We start from the raw sequence: 27,133 nt of genomic DNA, 5'->3' as shown, positions 1-27,133 counted from the left end.
CTCTGCACATAGTAAGCGCTCAATAAATACTATTGAATGAATGAATGAAAAGTCCTGAAATGAGTAATTGCCAGCTTGGAAACCCATCTTCCAGAATCCACTACACTTCAGAGGAAAGATTTCTCCAGATACAGATATTTCCCAGATTCTGATATAGGGGTACTGCTTCCTGTTACCTCTTCCTTCTTCCCCTTGCTCTCCATATTTGTAAAATAACTTTCATTGGCCTGTCTGCGCCATTAGGTTGTAAGCTCCTAGGCAGCAATTACCACGTGTCTTGTCTTTGCTGCACAATCCCAAATGTTTAGTGCTGCACAATCCCAAATGTTTAGTGCCGTGCTTTGCCCTCAGGTGACAAGTAGTGACCTACTGGAAAGACTATGGGGCTGGGAGTCAGAGGACCTGGGTTCTAATCCCACCTCTGCCACTTGTCTGCTGTGTGACCTGGGGCAAGTCACTTTACTTCTCAGTGCCTTGTACCCCATCAGTGAAATGGGGATTAAACTGTGAGCCCTACGTGGGACAGGGACTGTGTTCACCTAATTATCTTGGATCTACCCTAGCGCTCATTACAGTGCCTAACACATAGTAAGTGCTTACAAATACCAGAATTATTATTAGTATTATTAGTAGTAGTAGCAATAGTAACAGGCCCCTCTCAGGGTCGAACCTGGAGAGTTTCTAGTATTCTACCAGTCTCGGCTACGGGAGGGAGTCGAGGAGAGGCCTACCCATTCCATTACCTAGCTTGGGCAGTGGCTAGCGAGCGGAAAGCAATCTGCTAGGAGTCAAAACTCACCCGTGCTGAGCAGCAGTGGCACGAGAGAGAGTCGAGGGCAGAGACTCAAGTTTACTATGAGGAAGGTGGCTGCGGTAAACCGCTTCTGGATTTTTTACCAAGAAAACTCTGTAGATCCACTACCAGAACGATCGCATACGGAGGTGGGGCATTCTGGGAGAGATGGGTCAGAATGACTAGACAACATAAGACAAGACAAGTTGGTAGGTACCCTGTGGATATTACTGTGATGGTAATCTGTCTTAAAATATAAGATGTTTTAGATAAACCTAGTTTTAAGTGAATTTGCGGTAAGGATGACAAGTTCCCTTGACACACTTACCTCACTGAGAAATGCTGGCTGTGGACAATACAATGGCGGTGCGGGGAGATACAACCCTACAGGCACTACGCCCCAAAACCTCTTGCTAAGATCCTTAGCAGAATCTACGAGGAGTTGAAATGTTTCCGAAAGGATATCTGCATCGGCCATTACTGCTGCTTTCAGAATTTCTTGCACGGAACCGAAAAGCACATTTGCATCTTCCTCTTCAATGGGGTCTAGCAAATAAGACGATGGGCATACAAGTGAATTAGACCAATCTACGTCTGTGGCTTTGACTGAATGAAATCAACACTTTACAGGTGACCTAATCGCTTTTAAAAGTTTGAAAAATCGCATGACGGGTCAAAATGCATTTGTGGATAGGCATAAATCCCCAAGTGCCCATTCAAAATTCCTCATCTATGCTGATGTCTCCTTAAATACCCCTGTGGAAGCTGAAAAACATTCATGAGGCTCCTCACACAGTTGCTCTAGATGGTAAGCTCATTGTGGACAGGGAACATATATACCAATTTTGTTATATTGAACTCTCCCAAGTGCTTAGGACAATGCTCTACGTGTTCAATAAATACTGCTGATTGATTAATTGACTGATTACTGGAAAATCTCAATGGCTACAACGCATGGTAATAATGACGACAGAATTCCCTGTCGGGAATGACAGGCCAGCCTTGATCTGGAGAACCTACACAAAGAATTAATTCTAGTCATAGTGGTTTGCACAGGGCTTACTCACACTCTCTCTCATCCAGCCTTGAGCACAGAAAACAAAAGAGAGGAGGGGGACAGGGTGAAGCCTATAGTGTAGTTCAAGCATAGATTTCTTCCTTGCAGGACCAATTTACAGCAGTGATCAGAAAGAGTGCTGTGGCCAGGCCCTAGTGCCAGAAGTGAGCAGGTACTTTTCTTGGTAGCTGGTGGAGTCTTCCCAACAGCTATTCGCAAAGGCCAGATACCCCAAATTTATATTTTATATATATTATATAAACCGCAAACTCGGTTAGAAGCAGTGTCGTCTAGTGGGTAGAGCACCAGAAGTTTGAAGGACCTGGGTTCTAATGCCAGTTCTGCCCCAAGTCTGCTGTGTGCCCTTGGGCAAGTCACTTCAATTCTTTGTGTCTCAGTTACCTCATTTGTAAAATGGGGATTAAGACCGAGCCCCAATGTGGGACTGTGTCCAACCTGATTGGCTTGTATCTACCCCAGCACTTAGTACGGTGCCTGGCACATAGTAAACGCTTAACAAATACCATTAAAAATAAAAACAAAATTACTCCCTGTTAATGGACTCTAATCACCTGAACTTAAGAAGGTCATTAATCCTTAATGGAAAACGTACAAGGTGGGAGATCTGGTTTTTTAATCTTAACACCCCCTCTCAGGGTCGCACCTGGGGAGTTTCCAGTACTCTACCAGTCTCGGCTATGGGAGGGAGAGTCAAGCAGAGGCCTGTCCACTCTATTCCTAGCTTGGGCAGTGGCTAGCGAGTGGAAGGCAATCTGCTACAAGTCAAAACTCACCCATGCTGGGCAGCAGCAGCACAGGAGAGAGTGGAGGGTGGAGACTCAAGTTTACTCCGCGGAAGGCGGCAATGGTAAACCACTTCTGGATTTTTACCAAGAAAACTCTATGGCTACACTACCAGCACGATGGCAGATGGAAAACGGGGCGTTCTGGGAGAGATGTGTCCATGGTATCTCGATGGGTCGGAAACGACTCCCAGCGTAAGACTAGACTAGATCCCTTAACAAAGTCAAAATTTCCGAAATAATACCCAATTCCAATCCCACACTTCAGAGAGGTTGTAAGGTTAAGTTACACAGTATATATATTACAGTGTCTTAAGAAAACACTTATGTTCTATAAATTCAAGATGGCACTTACTGTTTTCCTAATTAAATTTAAATTAATATTTTCCAGCTTATTCAAATGAAAATACTGATGGTGGAATCTCCCATCAAAAATATCAATACTAAAAATGATCAACTTGAATTTATATTGGCAATTTCTTCCATGACCTTCACGTGTATTACTGTGTTTACCTGAGCAATATTCTTATCAAATAGCAGTAAGTGTAGGCAACTATCAACTTGACATTTTAACACAAAATGATCTTACCTGTGAACTGTTTGTATTTTGGACCGACTTCATTTAATGCCTCTGAGAAGTTTGGCTGACCTAGGAAACACTGTAGTTTTTCCTGAAAAGTTTGCTCCGGGGTCATATTTAAAGGAAGGTTCAGCTTCTTTTTCTTGGACCTGAAATTATAACAAGTAAGGAAAACAAAAAGTGGGGGAGAGAGTGAAATCATCCATCGTCCAGCAGATTGAAAAGAACATTTCAAAAACACAAATTACACTTTGCTGTGAAATTGAGAAAGCATCTATATGAAATGCTAAAGACGGCCCATAGAGCAAAACCATCCTAGACTTGGGGTGATAATATTGGGTTTAGCTTTAATGTTACTTACTTTGATAAGTTGCTATTATTTTTGCAAAATAGGTTGATGGCCAGACCAAGAGAAACAGACATCTTCCAATCACCAAGTGTATGTACTAGCCACACAGCTTCTGGAAGCAGCCCACTAATTAAGAGTAACTCAAGAGCGTATTCTACTGTCCACACTTCGGAAAGGTTCTGGTCTCTGACAACACTGGAAATCTTGGCGTGCTGCAGGGGAACAACTCGAGGATACTGCCCTGGGAACCCAGTAAATACAAGGAAAAAGGAAGAAAATCCAGAAATGTTAAGGTGACAAACTTGAATACAGTGTATATATCATTGTATATACTATAATCAGCTAAAATCAGTTTGGGTATGCTAAAAAAAAAAAAACTGGAAAGTGATGCTACCTCAAAATAGCCTCTGGATTACACCACAATGCATAAATAGGATCTTCAAAGAAAACTAAAGGATTTACTGTACTTGGGTCCGTTTTGCTTAAATGGGCTATAAATTCCTACAAGACAGGAACTTACTTCTGTATGTTGTGAATACTGTAGGAAAAATAGGAATTTTTTTTTAAATGGTATTTGTTAAGGTCTTACAGTGTGCCAGGCACTGTACTAAGTGCTGGGGTAGTTACAAGATAATCAGGTTGGATTTAGTCCGCGTCCCACATGTGACTCATAGTCTTAATTCCCATTTTACAGATGAGGTAACTGAAGCACTGAGAAGGTAAGTGACTCACTCAAGGTCACACAGCAGGGAAATGGCCGAGCTGGGATTAGAACCCAAATCTTCTGACTCCCAGGCCCGGACTCTATCCACAAGACTATGCTGCTTCCATAATTCAATTATTAAACCAATTACTGTGACTTAATGCTTTGACAAGAAGAAAGGTCATCTATCTTGCTGACAAAACATTCTGGAAAAATGAACAAGTTAAACTACCTGGTGGTTCCCTATATTTTGCACCATCTCAAATCACAGTTCTCGGTCCCCTTCTACTTTCCATCTACACCCACTCCCTTGGTGAACTCAATTGCTCCCATGGTTTTAACTACCATTTCTATATGAATGACTCCCAAATCTACATCTCCAGCTCTGATTTTTCTCCTTCTCTGCAGTCTAGCATTTACTCCTGCCTTCAGAATATCTCTACTTGGTTATCCTGTGAAACACCTCAAACTTAACATGTCCAAAACAGAAATCCTGGTCTTCCCACCCACTGTGCTTCCCCTGACTTTCCCATCACTGTAGACGGTACCACCATCCTCCCCGCCTCACAGACCCGTAACCTTGGCATAATCCTCAACTCAACTCTCTCATTCAACCCATGTATTCAATGTCACCAAATTTTGTAGTTCAACCTTCACGTTGCTAAAATCTCCCCTCTCCTCTCCACCCAAACTACTACCATATTAATCCAAGCGCTAATCCTAGCCCACCTTGATTACTGTAGCAGCCTCCTTGCTGACCTCCCTGCCTCCTGTTTCTCCACACTTCAGTCCTTATTTGCTGCCCAAATCATTTTTCTAAAAAACTGTCTGCTCCATTTCGCCCCACACCTCAAGTACCTCCAGCGACTGACCATTTACCCCCGCATCAAACAGAAACTCCTTACCAATAGCTGTAAAGATTTCAATCATCTTGCCCCCTACTATCTTTATTATTATTACTAAGTGCCGTCAAGTCGTTTCCGATTCACGGCGACTCCATGGATCTATTTTCTCCAGAACATCCCGTCCTCTGCCGTAATCCACAACCTTTCTAATGGTTCTTCCGTTACTGCTTTTACGGTCTCTATCCATCTAACTGCCGGTCTGCCTCTTCCACGTTTTCCCTGGACTTTTCCTAGCATTAGTGTCTTCTCCAGAGAATCAGTCCTCCTGATTATATGTCCAAAATATGTTAATCAAAGTCAAGTCATTTAACTCCAAAGACCACTTTGGTTTACCTCTTTGACTTTTACAGTGCAGCATGCTCAATTCACTCCTCTAATGCCAACCTACTCACTATACCATGATCTCATCTATCTCACCACTGACCTCTCACTGATATCCTACAACTCCCTCCTCGTTCACATCTGAAAGATGATCACTCTTCCCCACCTTCAAAGCCTTATTAGAGTCACATCTCCTCCAAGAGGTCTTCCCTAACTAAACCCTCCTTTCCTCTACTCCCTCTCCTTTCTCCATCACCCTTGAACTTGGATTTGTACCACACCACCATCCCATCCTCAGCCCCACAGCACTTATGTACATATCTGAAATTTATTCATTCATATTAATATCGGGATGTGAAAACCAACTCTGTTATACTGTACTCTTCCAAGTGCTTAGTCCAGTTTGAGTAAGGGTAAACAGCCAAGAGTCAATTTGTTTTTTTCATTTGTTTTTTCAATTTAAAAACAGTGTTGGTTAACCTTCCATTATGGAGAAAAAAGGTCCCACTTATTTCGTACCATTCTGTATTAAAAGCAGAACTATGCATTAGCTATGTAGAAAGAGTTAATGGAAATAGAGAAGCAGTGTGGCTTAGTGGAAAGAACAGGGGCCTCTGAGTCAGAGGACCTGAGTTCTAATCTCAGCTGTGCCACCTGTCTGCCGTGTGACCTGGGGCAAGTCCATTGACTTCTCTGTGCCTCAGTTCCTTCATCTGTAACAGGGGGATTAAGACTGTGAACCCTATGTGGGATACGGACTGGGTCCAACCCGATTATCTTGTATCTACCCCAGCGCTTCATAAAGTGTCTGGTCTAAGTAAGTGCTTAACAAATACCATTAAAAAAATACGTATATCATAAATGTTAGGAAGCAGTATCACTCTTAAATATCTGATGTTCCAGTCAATTAGAATCAGACTACGTATTACCTTCTTATCCTTCCCCTAGCTTTGAAAACATCGCAGGCCACAAAGCCAGAGGATTTTCAACCATCAGACAGTATTTATTTTACATATTACTAATACGCAAGAAGCTATGGATAACAAAAATGAACTATTCTGGTTGCCATGTAGTACCTGAGTTGATGTGAAGAGGAGGAAGAATATTCACATTGTGTGGTGGAAGTACATAGAGTGGATGATTAGTGAAGTATGCTGTCATGAATCTTGCCATGGACTGGATCACCATTACTGCGGCCTCAGGATGAACATCTTCTATCATTCCAAATGCACAGTGCAAATTCTCGGGAACTAAAAGTCATATATTTGACTAATTTAGAAGAACAACCAAAAGAACTACCTGACCAATTTTATGCTACTTTATCAAATTATCTTGGAAATGAAATTACCATTCATTCACTAGAATTAATACTGTGTGCAGAGCACTATACTGGGTGGTCTTTGTTCTCAAGGAACTTGCAATCTAATGGGAAAGACAGGAAGGTATAGACTGTATACACACAACGGAAGCATGAGGAGAAACATCCTTTTTAAATGAAAACCCCAGATAGATGCTACTCCCAATTAAATGCTGTTGCCAAGACTCTTGGAAGACAACAGGGATAGAAACAATTAACTAGAATCCCACCATAATACAATCTGTGGGGGTCTACATCACAGATTCCTGGTCAGACTGTACCACCCCAGCATCTACCCTAGGCTGAAGGATGGGGAAAACCAGCACCAGGGAAGAGTTGAGAGAAGGGAGTCATTTTCAGTGCTGACGGCTAAAGCCTCAGACTAAATAAGAAGGGGTTGAAGAAAGTGTTACATTGGGAAATGAAGGGATTTTGTAGACTACATATTTCTGTAGGAAAGATATAATTTCAATTTAGTGTCCTTTTGATTTTCAGTGTGGCAGGGAATCAAATTGCCACTGCAAGTGATTTGAATTTTAATCAATCAATGGTATTTATTGAGTGCTTACTATGTGCAGAGCACTTTACTAAGCACTTGGGAGAATACAAAAGAATTAGCAGACACTTTCCCTGCCCATAACAAGTGTACAGCCTAGGGGGGAACAGACATTAATATAAGTAATTTATAGTACATAATTTAAAGATATGTCCAAAAGGGCTGTGGGGTTAGGCAAAATATCAAATCTCCAAAGGTCATAGATCCAACTGCGGAGATGATGCAGAAGGGAGAGAGCGAGCCAGGGAAAAGAGAGTTTAATGAGGGGAGGCGGAAAATGCATTTAAAGCATATAATGACAGACAGAAACCTATCAAAAACACATACCTAAGGAATCTTCCTCTTCTTTTATAATCAGATGGGATCGCCTTAGTATTGCACTTACTAATTGATCAGACAGTCCTTGAGCATCATTCATATTGTAGTGATAAAGATGGCAATATAAAATCGCCAGTAAATAGCGGGTCTGCAGATAGCATCTTCTTCTTCCTTAAATAGAAAAGAACGACAATTTCATAAAAATAATGTCAATATTACTTTGCTCTTAAAATGTGAAGAGCCAAATAATTTTTCACATGTCATCATTCACTGGAAAAAATTTGGTAATCCCACAATTCACACCCAAAACAAAAAAATTCCCAATACTTGACTGAGGATTCCCAAGAGATTCAAGATAATATACAGATAAGATAAAGCAGAATGATTATATGTAGATTTTTAAGGAGCCTCCTAAAGGAGGAGCAACTGTCTATCATGATCCCCTGGAATTTTATCTCTAGCAACATAAACAGTATTTCTCATGCTTGACAGATAATCCTCTATCCAAGAGTCAAAAGAATATTTGAAAATGAATTATAACTCACAAATTAAAATGCTGGCGGCACACAGGAGCTTAGGGAGGACATATTAATCAATCAATTGATTAATTATATTTATTGAGTGCTTCCTGGATACAAAGTACTGGTACTATGTGCTTAGGAGAGTACAATATAACAGTGTTGGTAGATACATTCCTTGCCCAAAAGTTTAAAGTCTAGAGAAGCAGCGTGGCTTAGTGGAAAGAGCATGGGCTTGGGAGTCAGAGGATGTGGGTTCTAATTTTGGTTCCACAATTTGTCTGCTGTGTGACCTTGGACAAGCCACTAACTTCTCTGTGCCTCAGTTAACTCTTCCGTAAAATGGGGATGAAGACTGTGAGCCCCACATGGGACAACCTGATTACCCTTTATCTACCAAAGCACTTAGAACAGTGCTTGGAACATAGTAAGTGCTTAAATACCAAAATTATTATTATGATGATTAGAGGGAAATTAGAGGAAAATAAGAGTAGAATAAATAGGAGCAATACACTAGCCTGCCCAAGCATAGTAAAGGGTAATAATAATAATGATAGCATTTGTTAAGTGCTTACTATGTGCGAAGCACTGTTCTAAGCGCTGGGGGGGAATCAAGGTGATCAGATTGTCCCACGTGGGGTTCACAGTCTTAATCCCCATTTTACAGAGGAGGTAACTGAGGCACAGAGAAGTTAACTGACTTGCCCACACAGCTGATAAGCGGCGGAGCCAGGATTAGAACCCATGACTTCTGACTCCCAAGAAAAATGGAGGACAGAATTACCCTCCTTGTCACTGCTGTGGATAGATGAACGTACGCCTGAAGTAAGGTGGGATGAATCCTGTCATACCATACTGGTATCTCCTCTGCAAGGATGGTTTGGCCCAGACATTAACTTAAAAGCCCAATTACTCTTCAGCGGGAAAGGAAAAAAGGCTAATAGTCTAACAAAATGATTTCAGCAAAACCATCACTTCCAATACCTCTAATACAAAAGTGGGCAATCTGATTCCCTACTTCTTTCCCATGCCCCATCTACTGCCAGCCATGGAAGACATCTGTGATGTAAGGAGGGAAGGGCTTGATCTGCGTGGGGGTAAAATAGCTTCAGTGCTCTAAGTAATGGAATCTGTAGTGCTTACTGAGCGCCCGCAGTGGATAGGACACTGCCTCAAGAACCTGAGAATACGATCAAGATAGAAGACCCAATTTCTGAAGATATTCAGGGCGGGCAAAAAGAAAGCAGCATGGCCTAATGGAAAGAACCCGGGCCTGGGGGTCAGAGCAGTTGAGTCCTAAACCTGGCTATGCCACTTGTCTACTGTGCGACTTTAGGCAAGTCACTTCACTTCTTTGTGTGTCAATCTGCTCATCTGGGGACAAAATAATAATAATAATAATGATATTGGTATTTGTTAAGCGCTTACTACGTGCCGAGCACTGTTCTACGCACTGGGGTAGATACAGGGTAATCAGGTTGTCCCACGTGAGGCTCACAGTCTCAATCCCCATTTTACAGATGAGGGAACTGAGGCACAGAGAAGTTAAGTGACTTGCCCACAGTCACACAGCTGACAAGTGGCAGAGCCAGGATTTGAGCCCATGACCTCTGACTCCCAAGCCCGGACTCTTTCCATTGAGCCACAGTGCTGTCTCTCTCCTACTTAGACTGTGGAACCCACTGGGGCACAGGGAATGTATCCACTCTGATTACCTTGTACCTACCCCAGCACTTAGGACAGTGCTTGGCACAGAGTAACAAATACCATATTTATTCAATAATATTAATTGTTCAATAGACTACTTCAGGAATAATCTATTGTCTCTGGCAGATTTAAAGAAACCATCTGAGAAAAGCAGAAGAGTGCAAACAACAGAAGATAAGCACACATATAGAAATCTGCAGACAAACAGGAAGACTCCCACCAATCTAATAAAACAACATTTCAAAATATACTTCTACGTAAGAGGGGGTGTTGTGACCTAGTGGAATGAGAATGGGATTGGGAATCAGGAGATGAAGGTTCTTCTAGTCCTGGCTCTGCCACCTTCTCTTGGGTATCCTAAATACTAATAATAATGAAGATGACCTTTGTTAAGCTCTTACTATGTGCCAAGCACTGTTCTAAGCACTGGGGGGCAGGGAGATACAAGATAATCAAGTTGTCCCACGTGGGGCTCACAGTCTTAATCCCCATTTTACAGATGAGGTAACTGAGGCCCAGAGAAGTTAAGTGACTTGCCCAAAGTCACACAGCTGACAAGTGGCAGAGCTGGGATTAGAACCCATGACCACTGACTCCCAAGCCCAGGCTCTTTCCACTGAGCCACACTATTTCTCATGCAAGCATGCAAGTTGCTTAACTTTTCTGTGTCTCCATTTCCTCACTTGGGGATGGTACTTGCTCTGCCTCTTAGAGCGGGAGCCCCATGTACCACAGGGACAGAATCTAATCATCTCTCAACTAACCCAATGCTTAACACAGTTATCTTATTTATATTAATGTCTGTTTCCCTGTCTAGACTCTAAGCTCATAGCTCATTGTGGGCAGGGAATGTGTATACTGTTATATTGTATTTTCCCAAGCACTTAGTACAGTGCTTTGCACACAGTAAGTGCTCAATAAATACAACTGAATGAATGCTCTGCATTCAGTAAGCACTTAATATTATCATTATTACTAATGATATATTAATAATATAATATATAATAATGCTAATAATTATTACTAATTACTACTAATAAAATAGTAATAAATTACTAATTTTCATTACCCTATTTATTTTGTTAATGAGATGTACATCACCTTGATTCTATTTATTTGCTATTGTTTTAATGACATGCTCATCCCCTTGATTCTATTTATTGCTATTGTTCTTGTCTGTCTGTCTCCCCCGATTAGACTGTAAGCCCGTCAAAGGGCAGGGACTGTCTCTGTTACCGATTTGTACATTCCAAGCGCTTAGTACAGTGCTCTGCACATAGTAAGTGCTCAATAAATACTATTGAATGAATGAATAATAACTACTTGGGCTTTTCAATGATTCAAACCTGCAACTGCCCTCAGGAAGTCTAAATTAATGAGGTTTTATCTTGTATTATTACATTATGCTTTTCTCCCTCTCTAAATTGTTGAAGGAGTAACAGGATCTGAGAACTGAAGGTGAGAGTTGCACCTACAGTTTGTGCCTATAATAATAGCAATAATAATAATGATGGTATTGGTTAAGCACTTACTATGTGCCAGGCACTGTTCTAAGCCTTGGGGTAGACACAAGGTAATCAGGTTGGACTCGGTCCCTGTCCTACAGGAGGCTCACAGTTTTAATCCCCATTTCAGAAGTGAGGTGACTGAGGCACAGAGAAGTGACGTGACTTGCCCAAGGTCACTTAGCAGACAAGTGACGGAGCTGGGATTAGAACCCACGTCCTCTGACTCCCAAGCCTGTGCTCTTGTCACTAAGGCCACGCTGCTTTGCTAGCCTCGCTCCACACACCCTAGCCTGAAGAGGAACTGAGACTTCTGACGGGGAAGAGTTCTCCCATTTAGATTTGAGCCTCAACCTCCTAATCACTTCCCACTAACAATAAATTAATCAATTTTATTTATTTATTGAGTGCTCAACACGGGCAGAACACCGTACTATCATTTAAGAGAATACAACAAAAGTGGTAGGCCCATTCCCTGCCCACAGTGAAAGGAGATAGTTACTTTGTTACTCATATTCTTTCCCTCTTGACAAATGACAGAACCATTCACAAACAAGCACAAAAGAGAAAAGCGATTTTTTGCATGTGGCAAATTCCTAGATTCATGATTTTGACTTAATTTTAAAATGGATTTTTAGTGGTAGAGGCATTTGAGAACCCACGTCAAAAGATAATTGGAATGCGTCACCTCTAGGCACTGAGAAATTTCTGGGACTGGTCAATCGGGGGCAGTTTTTGACAGATGCCAAGGCCTGTAACTCAGACGGACTATTGCATCCCAACTGCTTAGTGTTCTCGAGTCTGGAAGCTCATTGTGTGCAGTCAAGGTATCTGCTAACTCTGTTGTACTCTCCCAGGTGGTTAGTACAGTGCTCTGCACATAGTACGTACACAATAAATGCCACTGATTGAGTGATCATATGGAACGGACATTCATAGCTTTTCAGCACCACCCTTACCTATTCCTTTGGTTTCCTGAAGAGCTTTCTTCCAAAACTGCACTGACACTTCATAAGCTCCTAAAAGAAAATGCTCTTCACCTCAAAACCAAAAACAAAACCACAGTTAGTCATCTTATCAATAGCTTGTCTCTTGATTTTATTACAGATTGAAACAGAGTCCAGGGAATAAAGTCCCTCCGAAAATACTAAAGCAAGATTCTGGGCCACGTTAAGTTTCTAATATGAAAGTCAGTGAATTACAATTCCTTCTAAGATACTGACCAGAAACAGATTTAAGTTTCGGTGTATGGTCCAAACTCTCTCCTGTAGCTTGTAGGGCAGCCTGAATATGGCCTAAGAGGGATTTAACGGTAGATTCTTCAAAGATTATTTTCTCTGTTAATTGTACGTGGTTCTTGGAAATCTTCCTACTTATCTGAGTTTGATACCACAGTGCTTGTTTATATAACAATCGCCATAGGAAGGCTAACCTGCAAGTAAAATTAGATAAGGTAATGAATTACAGTTTGATTGTACATTCCAAGTGCTTAGTACAGTGTTCTTCACATAGTAAGAGCTCAATAAATACTATTGAATGAATGAATGAACAACAATGAGAAATATGTCACCCTATTCTAGCTGAGCACTCTGAATAGTGAAATTAAATAATTTTTCGAAATGCTAGTAAAAATTAGTGTGCATAACAGCTGTGTATACTTTCATATGAAAAGTTATATTCAAACAAAACGTTGGCAAAAATCATGTACACAGTCACATCCTCTGCACATACTTCTTTAAAAAATGTGAACTATTAGTTTCGCTTTCCAATTCTAGAAGGAAGATGAACATAATCAGAAGAATATTATGGAAGCAGCGTGGCTCAGTGGAAAGAGCCTGGGCTTCAGAGTCAGAGGGCATGGGTTCGACTCCCAGCTCTGCCACCTGTCAGCTGTGTGACTGTGGGCAAGTCACTTAACTTCCCTGTGCCTCAGTTACCTCATCTGTAAAATGGGGATTAACTGTGAGCCTCACGTTGGACAACCTGATTACCCTGTATCTACCCCAGTGCTTAGAACAGTGCTCTGCACATAGTAAGCGCTTAACAAATACCAACATTATTAATATTATCCTGAAACATTTTACATTATAAAAAACTTACTAATGCATCTAATGTAAAAGTGTAACCAGTTCTGTCACAACCTGTTCTTTCACTAAGAATTCTGCCCACAACGCCCAGGTATCTCGATATAGCACATCACACTGTCAGAAGGAAAGGTTAAGTGCAAGCACGCAGCATCAGATACTAGGTAAGTACTGCAACATGAGTATTCTTTCACACAAAATGTTACACACAAACAAGCTACACACTGGAGGAGAACTGGGTATATTAAAAGTAATCATGTAAATTATTTTAAAACACGATGTATTCATTTATTGATTATACGTTTATAAACATGCATACCTATTTCCTGGTTTGTGGCCGAGATTTACTGCTTGAGGAGGCATGCAGAAAAGCGAATCCCATGAGCGCATTTTCTGAGAATGGTTGCCGTGAAATTCTTGAAAAATGGGAACCACTAATGAATCAAAATTTACCATTCTGTTTATATCAGCTGAGGATGAAATAACCTCATTCTGTAAATTATATGTGACATTTAGATTTTCAGAGACCATCTTAAGTAAGTGGAATCCCCCTAAAAGTGTTTCTGAAAATAACCGATCTTGTTTTGGTTGAATAAACATTAACTGCAGGGTTTGTGACGTGAGCTTCACCAAATGCCCCATATCTTGTTTGTATCTCATATCCCAATACTGGATGGATAAATACTGGTGAAAAAGATGGAAGACACACTGTAACCATGCATTATGTTTTGTAGTCTGGTTTAAAAACAGTCCAGGTTTTGGTGAAGGACATTTTGTGAACTGAAGAATGTAAAGAAAGTGAGTGATGCAGACCACTGTGTAATTCAACATTTTGGACTTTTCTTCTATATTTTTTGAAATTCCTAAACTCCACGCTGCAAGGAGATTTTTCTGGATAGAATTCAGTTCAGAAACTGTACAACCTTTCTGTCTGATATTATCTGTTGCATGGATAGTATCAAACATCGAAGCAAATTCTAATCTTCCTTCTTCGACTGTACTAAAAGAAGAATTCAGTTTCAGACTCCAAAAATTTAAACTCTTTGAAAACCGCTTATCGCTTTCTTCTTCTTCATAATCCTAAGGCAATAAAAAAAGATTGTGAATCATACCTCAGGAGAGAAACTATGGAAGCACACTTCAAGGACTTCCCCAGACCACCTCTTTTCTTTCAGGATGGAGCAAGAGTTATTACTTCATTCTAGATTTCTGTTCTTGTTGTTCACTCTGTCTGAACTCCCTCCCCTTTAAATGTGCCACACCACAGTTCCCCCCTTTTTTCCCCATAAACCTCTTGATATCCATTTTCTTTTGAGAAACCTTTCCTGCTTAAATCCCAACAGCCCAAAGTGCCTTAAATTAACCTTCCCCTCAGCACTTACATGTAATTGCACCATGCAACATTTAATACATACTAAAGTGTATAATAAAATACTCAGCTATTTTATCCTACATATTCTTACTACTACCTGTTATATTCTCTTCTGCCTACTTCCACTATTCTGGAAATAATCTTTGCCTCTCTCTCTCATTAGATTGTAAATCTGAGGGCAGGGGCCGTTGTCTTTTGATTCTGGTGTAATCTCCCGAGGGCTTAGTAGAGTCATCGACTGATTGAGTGAAATCACTGCATTATTCACTGCACAACTGTGGAACCCACCTACACACAGAAGAAGTTTCAAAGATAACGGAACACTATTGACAAATACCTGAATGTCTGCTGTTTTCTCAGTGAATTTCCCTGTTTCCTCCTCTTTTTGCAAGAATTTAGGGATGGTCGAAAAGGTTGAAGCTTTGTTTCCTTGATGCGTTAACAGACTAGATTTAAGGGATGCTAATGTTTGCAACCCAAGGCTTTTACCTTTGGTCTATGGGAGAGGGGGAAGATGAAAATCAGAAAAAGTTCATAAATTCATTAAAGTTTCCATCTGTACCAGAAATATTTATTTTTGCATACTGACAAAAAAATTACCATAAAACATTACTTTCCATTTACTAGTTTCAAATTGGGGAGGAAGGAATAATGAACATATTTTCCACTGCAAAAGATATGAAAAGAAACTTTACCTTTGATATCATCAGGCCTTGATGGATTTTCTCAAGCCTCTGGGTTGAATCAAGCAGAAGTGACTTCATGAGTACAGTTGGGGACAGATTTTCAAGGAATTTTAGTACTGTAACCATGTACCCATCAGAGACAATGAGGTAGGGTAATCTTGAGTGTGTTGTAACAGAAAATCTTTGTCTCATAGGGTCATTATCAGAAGCTGATGAATTGAGCTTATGATTAGAGTCTTGCAGTGCACACTGTTGGGGTCTAGCAAACAAATACCAAAAGCAATCTAATCAATGCACAAATACAAACACAACAATTAGAACAAATATAACGTATATGATATCTGTGAGATTAAACATTCCAAAAATGTAAATTAGTAACAAAAGAGATAGTGACATTCAAATAAGAAATAAAGCAAAATGCCAAAAAATACATGGAACTGTGACTCCGGACAAAAGTACACACTTATGTTTTGATTTTGATTTTAGAAAAAAATTAAGCTATGGAAAAGCATTACCCATTATGGGTTTATTTGCTATGAGGATTATAAAAATTATGGGTTTACACTATTAATCTCATAAGATAAAATTTTGCAATTTTGCAATCTAGCGTACAAATAAGATAGAAACAAATACATAAGACATCAATATCTTATCGTTTGTAAGGGTTGCTCATACATTTTTGGCAAGGGGGATAAAATGTTAATATTTTATGTCTTCTAAAATTGAAGAATAACCAATCTTAAGTAGTTACTGAAAAATACACCGAAATTATTTAAACTATCAATTCCCAGCAAGTGTTGGAACCCCGAAGGGTGAAAAAAGTGGAGAGAAGTTGGCTGGAAGTGCTTTAGGGTCCTTGAGCTACAGAAGGGAGTGCAGTCAGATAGGATCGGTGCTCAAGATGGGCCAATGAGGGAGGCCAAGGGAGAGTGTGGGATCAAGAAAAGGTGGCTAAAAGTGGAAAGAGCTAGGCAAGTGACTACAGGGACAGACATGGGGCTAAGGGAATCTGGAAGTGTGGTTCAATGTGCTGCTTCAACTAGAGGAGGTGATTTAGTCGAGGGGTTAAGGAATTCTGAATATTATTTAATTCCCCATAAATAGAATCTGTTATAGACACCAGTAAAAGACGTCTATGGAACGATCTACTTAATAGCTTTGCCAATTCCCAATCTACTAAAAATACTGCAATGGTGATTTTTTTCCATATAAGTGCATACATTTTTCCCATCATGGGCCAACTTGCTAATATAGGTAGTTCTCAAAGGTGCAGTACAATTGGTTCATGAAAGCTATAACAAATCAATCAATCGTATCTATTGAGCACTTACTATGTGCAGAGCACTGTACTAAACACTTTCGTGGCTCATAAGGAAAGAGCATGGGCTTTGGAGTCAGGGCTCATGAGTTCGAATCCCAGCTCTGCCACTTGTCAGCTGTGTGACTGTGGGCAAGTCACTTAACTTCTCTGTGCCTCAGTTCCCTCAACTGTAAAATGGGGATTAAGACTGTGAGCCCCACGTGGGACAACCTGATTCCCCTGTGTCTACCCCAGCACTTAGAACAGTGCTCGGCACATAGTAAGCGCTTAACAAATACCAACATTATTATTATTATTATTATTATTATTATTATTATTAACACATTTCCTGCCCACAGTGACCCTACAGTCTAGAGGATCAAAACACAAGTCAATCGATCAAATTTATTATGCACTTACTGTTTGCTGAGCACTGAACTGACTGCTTGGGAGAATACAATATAAAAGAGTTGGTAGCCACATTCCTTGCCCACAAGGAACTTACAGTCTGGGAGGGACAGGGAGTAGAAACACTTGGGAAAAAGTGCTATAAGCTGGGGATTGGTGAACTGAGATCAGAAACATGATTTTACCCAAATTACCAAGAATTGGTTACTCATTTAATAATAATAATAATAATGTTGGTATTTGTTAAGCGCTTACTATGTGCCGAGCACTGTTCTAAGCGCTGGGGTAGACATAGGGGAATCAGGTTGTCCCACGTGGGGCTCACAGTCTTAATCCCCATTTTACAGATGAGGGAACTGAGGCACAGAGAAGTTAAGTGACTTGCCCATAGTCACACAGCCGACAAGTGGCAGAGCTGGGATTCGAACTCATGAGCCCTGACTCCAAAGCCCGTGCTCTTTCCACTGAGCCATGCTGCTTAATAGGGCTACCTTAATTCATGTATATTGAGTCAGAGAAGTTCCTCAGTAGGGTAACTGATTTACTTCAGCAGAAATAAAATGGATTCTGTGGTGTCTGGTATCAACCAATAATCACTGGTACTTATTGAGTGCTTACTGTGTGCAGAAGACTATACTAAGTACTTGGGAAAGTACAATACCATTGAGGTGATAGACCTGATACGTGCCTACAAAGAGCTTAAAAGCTAAAGCGTAATTAGCTAACGTCCCCTTCCCCCCAGGGCTCTATTTCCCCCTCCCTTTTAACTTTCTTCCCTTTCCCCACTAAAGCCGTTGTGACTTCTATAACTGCTTCCCCCTATATAGTAATAATAATGGTATTTTTAAGCCCCCTCTCAGGGTCGCACCTTGAGAGTTTCCAGGACTCTACCAGTCTCGGCTATGGGAGGGAGAGTCAAGCAGAGGCCTAACCCCTCCATTCCTAGCTTGGCCAGTGGCTAGTGAGTGGAAGGTCATCTGCTACAAGTCAAATCTCACTCATGCGGGGCAGCAACAGTACAGGAGAGAGTCGAGGGCAGAGACTCAAGTTTACTACAGAGAAAACAGCAATGGTAAAACACTTTATGTACTTTTATCAAGAAAACTCTTTGAATACACTACCAGAACAATTGCAGATGGAGAGCGGGGCATTCTGGGAGAGACGCTTCCATGGTGTCGCTATGGGTCGTAAATGCTCGATGGCATAAGACAAGACAGGATTTGTTAAGCACTTACCTATGTGCCAGGCACTTTACTAAGCGCTGGGGTGGAAACATGCAAATTGGGTTGGACACAGTCCCTGTCCTATACAGGACTCACAGTCTCCATCCCCATTTTCCCAGATGAGGTAAGTGATGCCCAGGGAAGTGAAGTAACTTGCCCAAGGTCACAAAGCAGACAAGGGGCGGAGTCGGGATTTAGAACCCATGACCTTCTGACTCCCAGGCCTGTGCTCTATTCACTTCACCATGCTACTTCTCACTGTACATCCTTAGTTCTCATGGGCTTATCCTCCAATCACTCATGCCTTCAGAGTAAATGCCATAAGGGAGGTGGGCAGGCAATGTGTCTGCTTTACTGTTGCGTTGTACTCTCCCAAGTGCTTAGTACAGTGCTCTGCACATAGTAAGCACTCAAATCTGACTGGCACTGATTGGGTCATAAAGCTAAATCAGTGCAATTTCCATTCATTGTAATGTTTAGATCTTTAGAACTTTAGATCAAGGAGTGCCTATAAGACAGATCACTACAGTTTTGCTCTGGGCTTGTAGATTTGCCAAACTGTACGTGAAAAAAATCACACAATATCATTGAGCTCCCTTGATTTGATTGTGGAGCAGAATTAAAAAATAATAGCAGGATTAGGGACAAATTTGACTACCCGTCTTCAGAGGCTTCGGGGGTTCCAACTTGATACAGCTCACAAATGAAAAGCGTTACTGTACTTATAAACAAACAAGGGTCCAACAAGCCTCAGATATTTGATGGAGTTTTGAAAAGAATTAATACATCTGAAATTATCTCAATAAATTCCAATAATTTGAAATGAAGAAAAAATTTGATCTTTAATCATGAGAAAATGCCATACTTGTGTATACTAAAACTAGCTTCTAATCATTTAATGATACTAATCACTTAAATCACTTATACTTACATAACCACAAGGTCAAATTTTCAGCAGGACAAGAAAGAGAAGACAACTATGAATAAGAAACAGATATTGAGAAGACAGACACAAAGAAAGAAAAAGATTTAATTTGAAAGATGAAGATTTAAAAAAAACTCTCTAAAAGCAACACACAGAGGAAGATAGGATCAAAAACACGAAGGATTGAGTGCCTCACCGATACGTTATTAATGGATGAAGAGGAATAAATTCTGCCGGGCCAAATTCTACACAGCAACCAGATGTAACTAATGTCAGCATTTCCCCTAGGTAGGTCAATAAGACCAGAGAGCCACGTTTTAACATGCAAGCCAGGAAAAGACTGTCATGAGTCCAGCTGGTGTCACCTACCCAATATGACCTAGCAAGGCAAAAATATAATAGGCATAATTAGATGCGTGAAGCTCATAAAATCCAAAATGTTTTAAATTGCTTTGCCTTAGATTTTTTTTAAAGGTAAAATTTGCTAGTCTTAAAAACTGTTCTTACCTGATGAGTCTGGATGGAACCACAGGATTCTTATTACTACAACCTTTCAAATCAGAACTAGTAGTAACAAAATTTACCGTATTTATAAACAACACCTGAGTTGCCTGAAATGCAAAAAAATACACAAATAAAAATTCATTATTAAAAATTTCAACTACTTACTGAATGGCCAAAGCGTACTAGGTAAGTGCTTAATCAATACTATCCACTTTAGAGAAGCAGTGTGGCTTAGCGGAAAGAGCATGGGCTTGCGAGTCGGAGGTCTAATCCCAGCTCCACCGCCTCTCAGCTGCATGACCTACGGCAAGTCACTTCACTTCTCTGTGCCTCAGTTACCTCATCTGTAAAATGGGGATGAAGACTGTGAGCCCTACGTGGGACAACCTGATTACCTTGTATCTACCCCAGCATTTAGAATAGTCCGTGGCACATAGTAAATGCTTAACAAATACCAATATTATTATTATTATTATTATTACTGCTATGACCCACTTTGAAACATAAACATAATCCAAACCCTAAAGGACTCTATAATCTGATAGGGGAGAAAAAGATAGATGAAGGAAAATAAAAACCTCCATTTTTATATTTATGTAGCTATGAGTGGACAAAAGGGTGGATGCTTGAGAGAAAGCTATCTGAAGGAGGTAGGCTTTGAGGAGCAGTTTGAAGGAAGTGAGGAGATAGATGGTATAGTGGATGGGAATGGGGGAAAAGCACAGGCAAAGGACCAAAGGAGGAAAGGAAAGCTTAGACGAGAACAGCTATGAACGATAAGCTTGACTGAACCAAGAGTGGGAGGTGAAACATAGAAAGAAATGGAACTAAGGTAAAAAGAAAAAAAGACTGGTGAAAAACAACTAAAGACTATAAGACCTTGCATTCAATTTCGTGTCGGAGGTGATGAGGAGCCAATGGAAGACCACCGATAACAGAATTAAGTGGGTTGAAAGAGACAGAATAACAGCTGCAGTGTGCACAACATTTTGGAACCGAAAGAGGCTAGGCAAGATCGGAAATTACAATAATTCAGTGATCAGGCCCTAAACAAGAGATTTAGCATTCACGATTGGGAGAAATAGGCATGTAGAATCAATCAATTGTATTTATTAAGTGCTTTCTGGGTGCAGATCACTGTACTAAGCGCTTGGGAGAGTACACCATAACACAGAGTTGGGGGACACGTTCCCTGACCACAAATGTAGATGTGACATTACAACAGTGAAAGCGGCTAAACCAGAACACTCATTTTAAATGTGGTATGAAATTGAGTGTCACAAATTACCCCAGGATTTCGGGCATTAAGAGCAGGGAATGTGTATGCTAATTTTGCTGTACTGTACTCTCCCAAGTGCTTAGTACAGTGCTCTGCATATAGTAAGTGCTCAATAAATACCAACAATTGATAGAGCAAGGGAAAATGACTGATAGAGCAGTTGGAGCAAATGGGTAGCTTGGAATCAGAACAGAGTAATAGGGCTATTTCTACCCTGTTTTATGCCTAATTCTTGGCTTTATTTAGGCCATTTGCCTCCTTTCTTTCTTCCTTATCCTCAGGCTAATAGGAATAAGGGGACAGAATGACTCCATCTGTACCTTCTTGCTCTCCCAGGGCATTTCCACCTTCCTAATCTTTGCTTCAAGAAAGTCCCTTCCATTTCTACAGAAACAGGAAAGGACTCCTATGTAGAGCCCCAAGGATCAGGGGATGCACGTTCTAATCCCTGCTGGATGACCTTGGGAAAGGCAGATAAACTCTCGTTGCCTCGATTACCTCAACCTGTAAAATGGGGAGAAAATACCTGCTATCTATGCCTGATAGATTGTGAACTCCTAGGGGGAGAGGAAATGTGATCTCATCAGTATCCCATCATACTATGTGAATGGCACCTAATAATCACTTAATGAATACCATAAATAATGGCTGTAAATACAGTAATCACGATACCTCCTGGAGAGCCCAAGAGTCAGACAATGGAAAGGGCAGGATGTCCTCTTTAACTACACTTTCAAAAACAGTGTCCTGCTTTTAATTGATAAAATAGAGGTTTGCTAAAACCACCTTTGTCCTCACAGGATGGCACCTGGAGTGTTTCCAAATCCTCCACCAGTCTCAGCTAGGGGAGGGAGAGTCAAGCAGAGGCCTGTCCATTCCATTCCTAGCTTGGGCAGTGGCTAGTGAGAGGAAGGCCATCTGCTACAAGTCAAAACTCACCTGTGCTGGGCAGTGGCGGCACGGGAGAGAGTCGAGGGTAGAGACTCAAGTTTACTGTGCAGAATGAGGCAGTGGTAAACCACTTCTGTATTTTTAACCAAGAAAACTCTATGAATATACTACCAGAACGATTGCAGAAGGAGGAAGGGGTGTTCCGGGAAAGAGGTGTCCATGGAGTCCCTCTGCATCAGAGATGACTTAACAGGATGAAACAAAACCACGTTTACTTTCTAGACCAAGTGCCCGGAAAATGGATCCATACTTTAAAGATTACTATATAGAAAAAATTATTGTCAGGGCAAATCTAAAGCGCTTTTAAAGCTCCCGTTTAAGTAAAGAAGTTCCTTGGCATTCATGGATTTCTTCTTTGCAGGTAGAAAATCCTGGATAGCCCTAAGTGCAGCTAACACTGGGCACAAATGGTACATACATAGGGTTTCACTAACCAATCATCTGTGAATAATGTCAAAATTGAGGGTTATTTTCCTTTTTCAGTGGTATCTTGGCCTACCTTTGGGTCTCTCTGATTAATAGTAATTGCCAGGAGAAGTCCATCATCTGCAAATGAAGAAATCAATGCTCCCCTTGATTTGACTGATTCACACTGAGGAACCAGACTACTTAGGACACATTTTTGCTGGGCCCAGAAGACCTGGTAGGGCAATGAACTGTAAGAACAATGATGAAGAAATTCAACAGATCAGAATAACTTTGTAACATTTAAAAATGAGTCACATAATTGCATTCTAGGAATATCTGCTCAATTGATGCACATGCTTATATTGGGAACTACACTTGAAGAATGCCCAGAAGCTTCAGCTATGCAAATACTTTTGCTTTTAACACTTTTGTTAACAATAGCGATGGTATTTGTTAAGCGCTTACTAGATGCCAAGCACTGTTCTATAAACACGTACTTCGTGATATGTATTGTACTAAGTATTGGGACAGTCTCTGTCCCACTTGGGGCTCTCAGTCTTAATCCCCATTTTAAAGATGAGGGAATTCACTTAATGATTCACTTAATGAATACCATAAATAATGATTGCAAATGCAATAGTCACGATACCTACTGGAGAGTCTAGGAGTCTATGGAAAGGGAAAGGATGTCTTCTTTTACTAGTTCCAAAAACATTTTCCTGCCTTTATCTGATAAATAGGGGTTTGTTAAAACCACAATTATCCTCTCAGGATGGCACCTAGAGTGTATCCAAATCCTCTACCAGTCTCGGCTATGAGGCACAAAGAAGGGAAGTGACTTGCCTCAGGTGACACAGCAAACAAGTGCCAAGATTAGAATTTAGGCCCTTCTGACTCCCAGGTCCATGCTCTATCCACTAGGCCATACCTCTTCTCTAGCAAGAAGCAATTAAGCAACCAAGCTGTTCTTGCTCGTTGATCCAATTATCTCTCCTTCCTGGTCTCAGAGAGCCCTGCAATTATGCTCCATCAAAGCAGGACACAAGGACTTGGGGGAGAAAGGACAAATGGTTTTCTTGTCTTGATAGGTGCCATTAACCTCAACAAGAAATTTCTTACTGCTAGATTTTAATTCTTCATTATCTGTAATAATTATTTTACACATCGCAAATAGTAGGTACATGAACATTAAAGAAGGCCAACTTCATTCTCACCTAAAACTGCTGTAAACGCTGGCATGCCACCGAACTGCCAGAAACGTTAACATTAAGCACTCACTTGAATAAAATATAAATGAACACAAGCAGCAATCACCAAGTGTCTGCAAAAAGAAACCCAATGTTAATGTCTCCATGAAGATATTTGAAAGATTAAAGCATTAATTCAAATTAAAAACACCTTTATTAAAAATTGAAACATTGGAATCAAACCACCAAGGATTTTAAAATTTCACTTAAATCCATCCAATTTTTCTGAGGAATATGTTTACTTAAACCTAAAACCATGTTTGAGTCAAAGGAATACACGGTACTATGATGGCTGCCCACAGTGTCAGGTTATTAGAACCAATCTGCTGCGATTCTCAAGGGACACAATCATGAGTATATTTCATTATTACACTTTTCCTTTTAAATTCTAATTATCAACAGTTGATAACAGCACACCTTCACTTTAAGTCCAGATAAACTTAACACCTTAAAATGCCTTAACAGAAACACTTCAATTGCCACCCTTTTTTTAATATAAAATACCTATTTCAATCTCTCCCCTCTTCAGTCCGTATTTCAGTCTGCTGCTCAAATGGTTTTCTTAAAACATGATGATGCATCGGTCTCCCCACTCCTCAGAAAACTCCAAAGGTTTCTTTCCACGTCAAGAAGAAACTTCTACTCAATCAGCTCTTTTCCCCACTGCTTATCCTCGCTTCACTCCCACTACAATCCAACTAGCTTACTTCAATCCTTCCAGTCAACCTACTCACTGAGCCTCAATTCTCATCTCTCTTGTCGCCAAACTCTTGCTCACATAATCCCCTCTGCTTGGAACTCCCTCCCCCTTCCTATCTGGCACGCCAACGCTCTCCCCATCCTCAACGTCCTTCTGAAATCACATTTCTTCAGGACCTTCTTTGATTAATCTCTCAACTCCACAACCTATTTCCCACCCAACTGCCATTTCAGGAATTCTGCAACAGCTAAGCATTTGAGTGTTCACTCACTGCCCAATTTCTCCTGTGCACTTAAGACACATACACACAAAGATACACATCCTCATATACACACACACATATGTAAATAAAATATATTTACATTCTACTGCTTCTTTTTACCTGTGTTTTATTTTAGTGTCTGTCTCTCCTATGTGACTGTAAGCTCTTTGAGGGTAAGGATCCTGCCTACTAATTCTACTGCAGTCTCCCAATATTGAAGTTTGTACAAAGCACTCAGTAAATGCTATTAATTGATTCAGAATCGCCAAGTTTTTAAATTCACAACATGCACACTAAAAACCTCACATAAAATTTCAGCAGTATCAGTTTCTTCACGCCAGATATGCTTTCTCATTCGCCTATCCTTAGACTTTAATCCCCAGTACCATAAAACAGTAGAGAATCAAATGAATTTCTAAGTTGAGTTGTTCAACATTCACCAACAAAACTGTGAATATGAAATGGGGAAAAAAATCATTTCTAAAGATATTTAATATGATGAATAAAGCAGAAACTGCCTAGAGCACTAATTTGTTTTTAGTTTTTAATCATCGGTTGTATTGATTGAGCCCTTATTATGTGCAGAATGCTGTACTAAGCACTTGGGAGAGTACAATATAAGAGAGTTGGCAGATACGTTCCCTGCCCACAACAAGTTTACAGTCTTCAGGGAAGATTATCCAGCCCCACATGAGGTTCACAGTCTATGTAGCTAAATCTAATAATCTAATGAGCTAAATCTAGAAATATACACAACAGCGTAAAAACAGTGATTACAATCATTAATTAGTCTTATAAGGTTCTGAGATTTCAATTCATTATCTCATTCGTATTTACCTCATTGTCAATAAAAATAGCATTTACAACAGCTTCTTTATCTTCGGTGGAAGGAAAAGGTACTGATTCTTCAGGTGTAATTTGTGACCACCGGCCAAGTAGTAAAGGATTTTGAGAATCTATATCATACTTGGTTCCTAAGCACTCCCATAGAAGGATGAAGCCAGATGGAGTAGTAAGAAGAACCCTTTTCCCATCTCCTGATACATATAAGTGCAATTTGATAAAACATTCTGGTGGGGGGAAAGCAAAGCATTTTAGCAGTTGGCATTTCATTCTCTACAAAATGTATTTTCTTCCTATATTCTCTATCAACCAATTTCAACTACTATTATTAGGGCTCCATAAAGTAAAAAAAAAAAAGATACCATTCAAAACTAACCTAGTACAGATTGTGTGCATTGTATAGTTTTCCTACTTAATCACAGGAAGAAAAAATGTCTAAGCCTGGGCTAGACTGCAAATCATACGATGCAAGATTTGACAAACTTTTCCTGAAAACAATACAAACGTAGGCACTATATAATAATAATGAGGGTATTTTTAAGTGTTTACTATGTGCCGAGCACTCTTCTGTTAATGTAAGTTACTCTACCACAAAAAATGAAGAAAAATTACTTTCAAATAAAATGCTTTCATACATTAAAAAAGTCTCAGCCTTATCTTCTAGGTAAAATAAGAAAACTAGATGCTTTTCTTTTTACCCTGAGCTGCTGATGTCATTTTAGTAGACTCTTCAGATGCTGATATAGTTTTCAAACAGTCTTGGTCTTTGTTCCACAGGAAGAGATCTCCCGAGCTTAATAGCCCGGCAAGCCAAGCACCTGTTTCCAAAAGGAAAATGATTTTAGTTACTGATAGTGTAAAAAAACCTCCCATTTGAGTAATAACAAATTCAATTCAACTGTAGTTTACTGTAGTGCAAGTTTATGGTCAATTGAGACTTTGTCAAAAAAAATACTAATACTCAACCATTTCTGGAAGTTGCTAAAACCACAACATTTTTCAACAAAGACTGCAACCGAGGGATTTTCTTCTTTGTTCTTCCCGATAGTAGATCTATTTCGTTGATATCCTTGCCATCTAGAAGGAAAGTTGCTTCATTTTCCTAAGACAAAAATCAGAAAATAACGTAAGCTCCAAACGCTTCCTATTCTTTTGTCTACCCTTGCGCCCAGCTGGCTGAGGGGCTGTGGCCGCAGAACACCGCAGGGAATGCGTCTGTTTATTGTGATAGGGTACTCTCCCAAGCGCACAGCACAGTGCTCTGCACACTGTAAGCACTCCATATGACTGAATGAACAAATATAACCCTCTGCTAGTGCGCAGGCCAAGGCGAGCAGCAAGATGATGCCGCCGATGGTCAACAGTGGCTGGTTCACCCGCCGTTCGCTAAGTGGTGCCCAGCTCCAGTTGGGTATCAGAACCCAGAAAACACCCTAAACTTTGCTGATGGGGAGCAGCAAAAGGCAGTC

General features: G+C 40.4%; 1 protein-coding gene and 2 non-coding genes across 6 annotated transcripts in view; 2 read left to right on the top strand and 1 right to left on the bottom strand.

The window, feature by feature from the left end:
* CPLANE1 (ciliogenesis and planar polarity effector 1) overlaps positions 1-27,133 on the bottom strand; it is a 111,119-nt gene that overhangs the window by 76,344 nt on the left and 7,642 nt on the right. For all 4 annotated transcript variants that reach the window (XM_029059915.2, XM_029059916.2, XM_029059913.2 and 1 more), the window contains 17 exons: positions 26,631-26,766; positions 26,363-26,482; positions 25,659-25,891; positions 23,827-23,933; positions 22,704-22,860; positions 19,978-20,081; positions 19,667-19,849; positions 15,624-15,873; positions 15,266-15,424; positions 13,876-14,636; positions 12,696-12,904; positions 12,432-12,512; positions 7,752-7,913; positions 6,588-6,761; positions 3,595-3,823; positions 3,243-3,382; positions 1,122-1,339 (listed from right to left, as the gene is read on the bottom strand). In XM_029059915.2, coding sequence (XP_028915748.1) covers positions 1,122-1,339; positions 3,243-3,382; positions 3,595-3,823; positions 6,588-6,761; positions 7,752-7,913; positions 12,432-12,512; positions 12,696-12,904; positions 13,876-14,636; positions 15,266-15,424; positions 15,624-15,873; positions 19,667-19,849; positions 19,978-20,081; positions 22,704-22,860; positions 23,827-23,933; positions 25,659-25,891; positions 26,363-26,482; positions 26,631-26,766 — 3,423 coding nt within the window. The remainder of the gene's footprint in view (positions 1-1,121; positions 1,340-3,242; positions 3,383-3,594; positions 3,824-6,587; positions 6,762-7,751; positions 7,914-12,431; positions 12,513-12,695; positions 12,905-13,875; positions 14,637-15,265; positions 15,425-15,623; positions 15,874-19,666; positions 19,850-19,977; positions 20,082-22,703; positions 22,861-23,826; positions 23,934-25,658; positions 25,892-26,362; positions 26,483-26,630; positions 26,767-27,133) is intronic.
* On the top strand, positions 2,497-2,634 carry LOC114810638. The gene has a single exon (XR_003758333.1). It is a non-coding gene; the product is annotated as a small nucleolar RNA SNORA7 (small nucleolar RNA).
* Positions 18,173-18,310, top strand: LOC114810702. The gene has a single exon (XR_003758397.1). It is a non-coding gene; the product is annotated as a small nucleolar RNA SNORA7 (small nucleolar RNA).

This window comes from Ornithorhynchus anatinus, chromosome 3, assembly GCF_004115215.2.
Source record: "Ornithorhynchus anatinus isolate Pmale09 chromosome 3, mOrnAna1.pri.v4, whole genome shotgun sequence".
Taxonomy (NCBI): domain Eukaryota; kingdom Metazoa; phylum Chordata; class Mammalia; order Monotremata; family Ornithorhynchidae; genus Ornithorhynchus; species Ornithorhynchus anatinus.
This window is presented reverse-complemented; position numbering and strand designations above follow the sequence as displayed.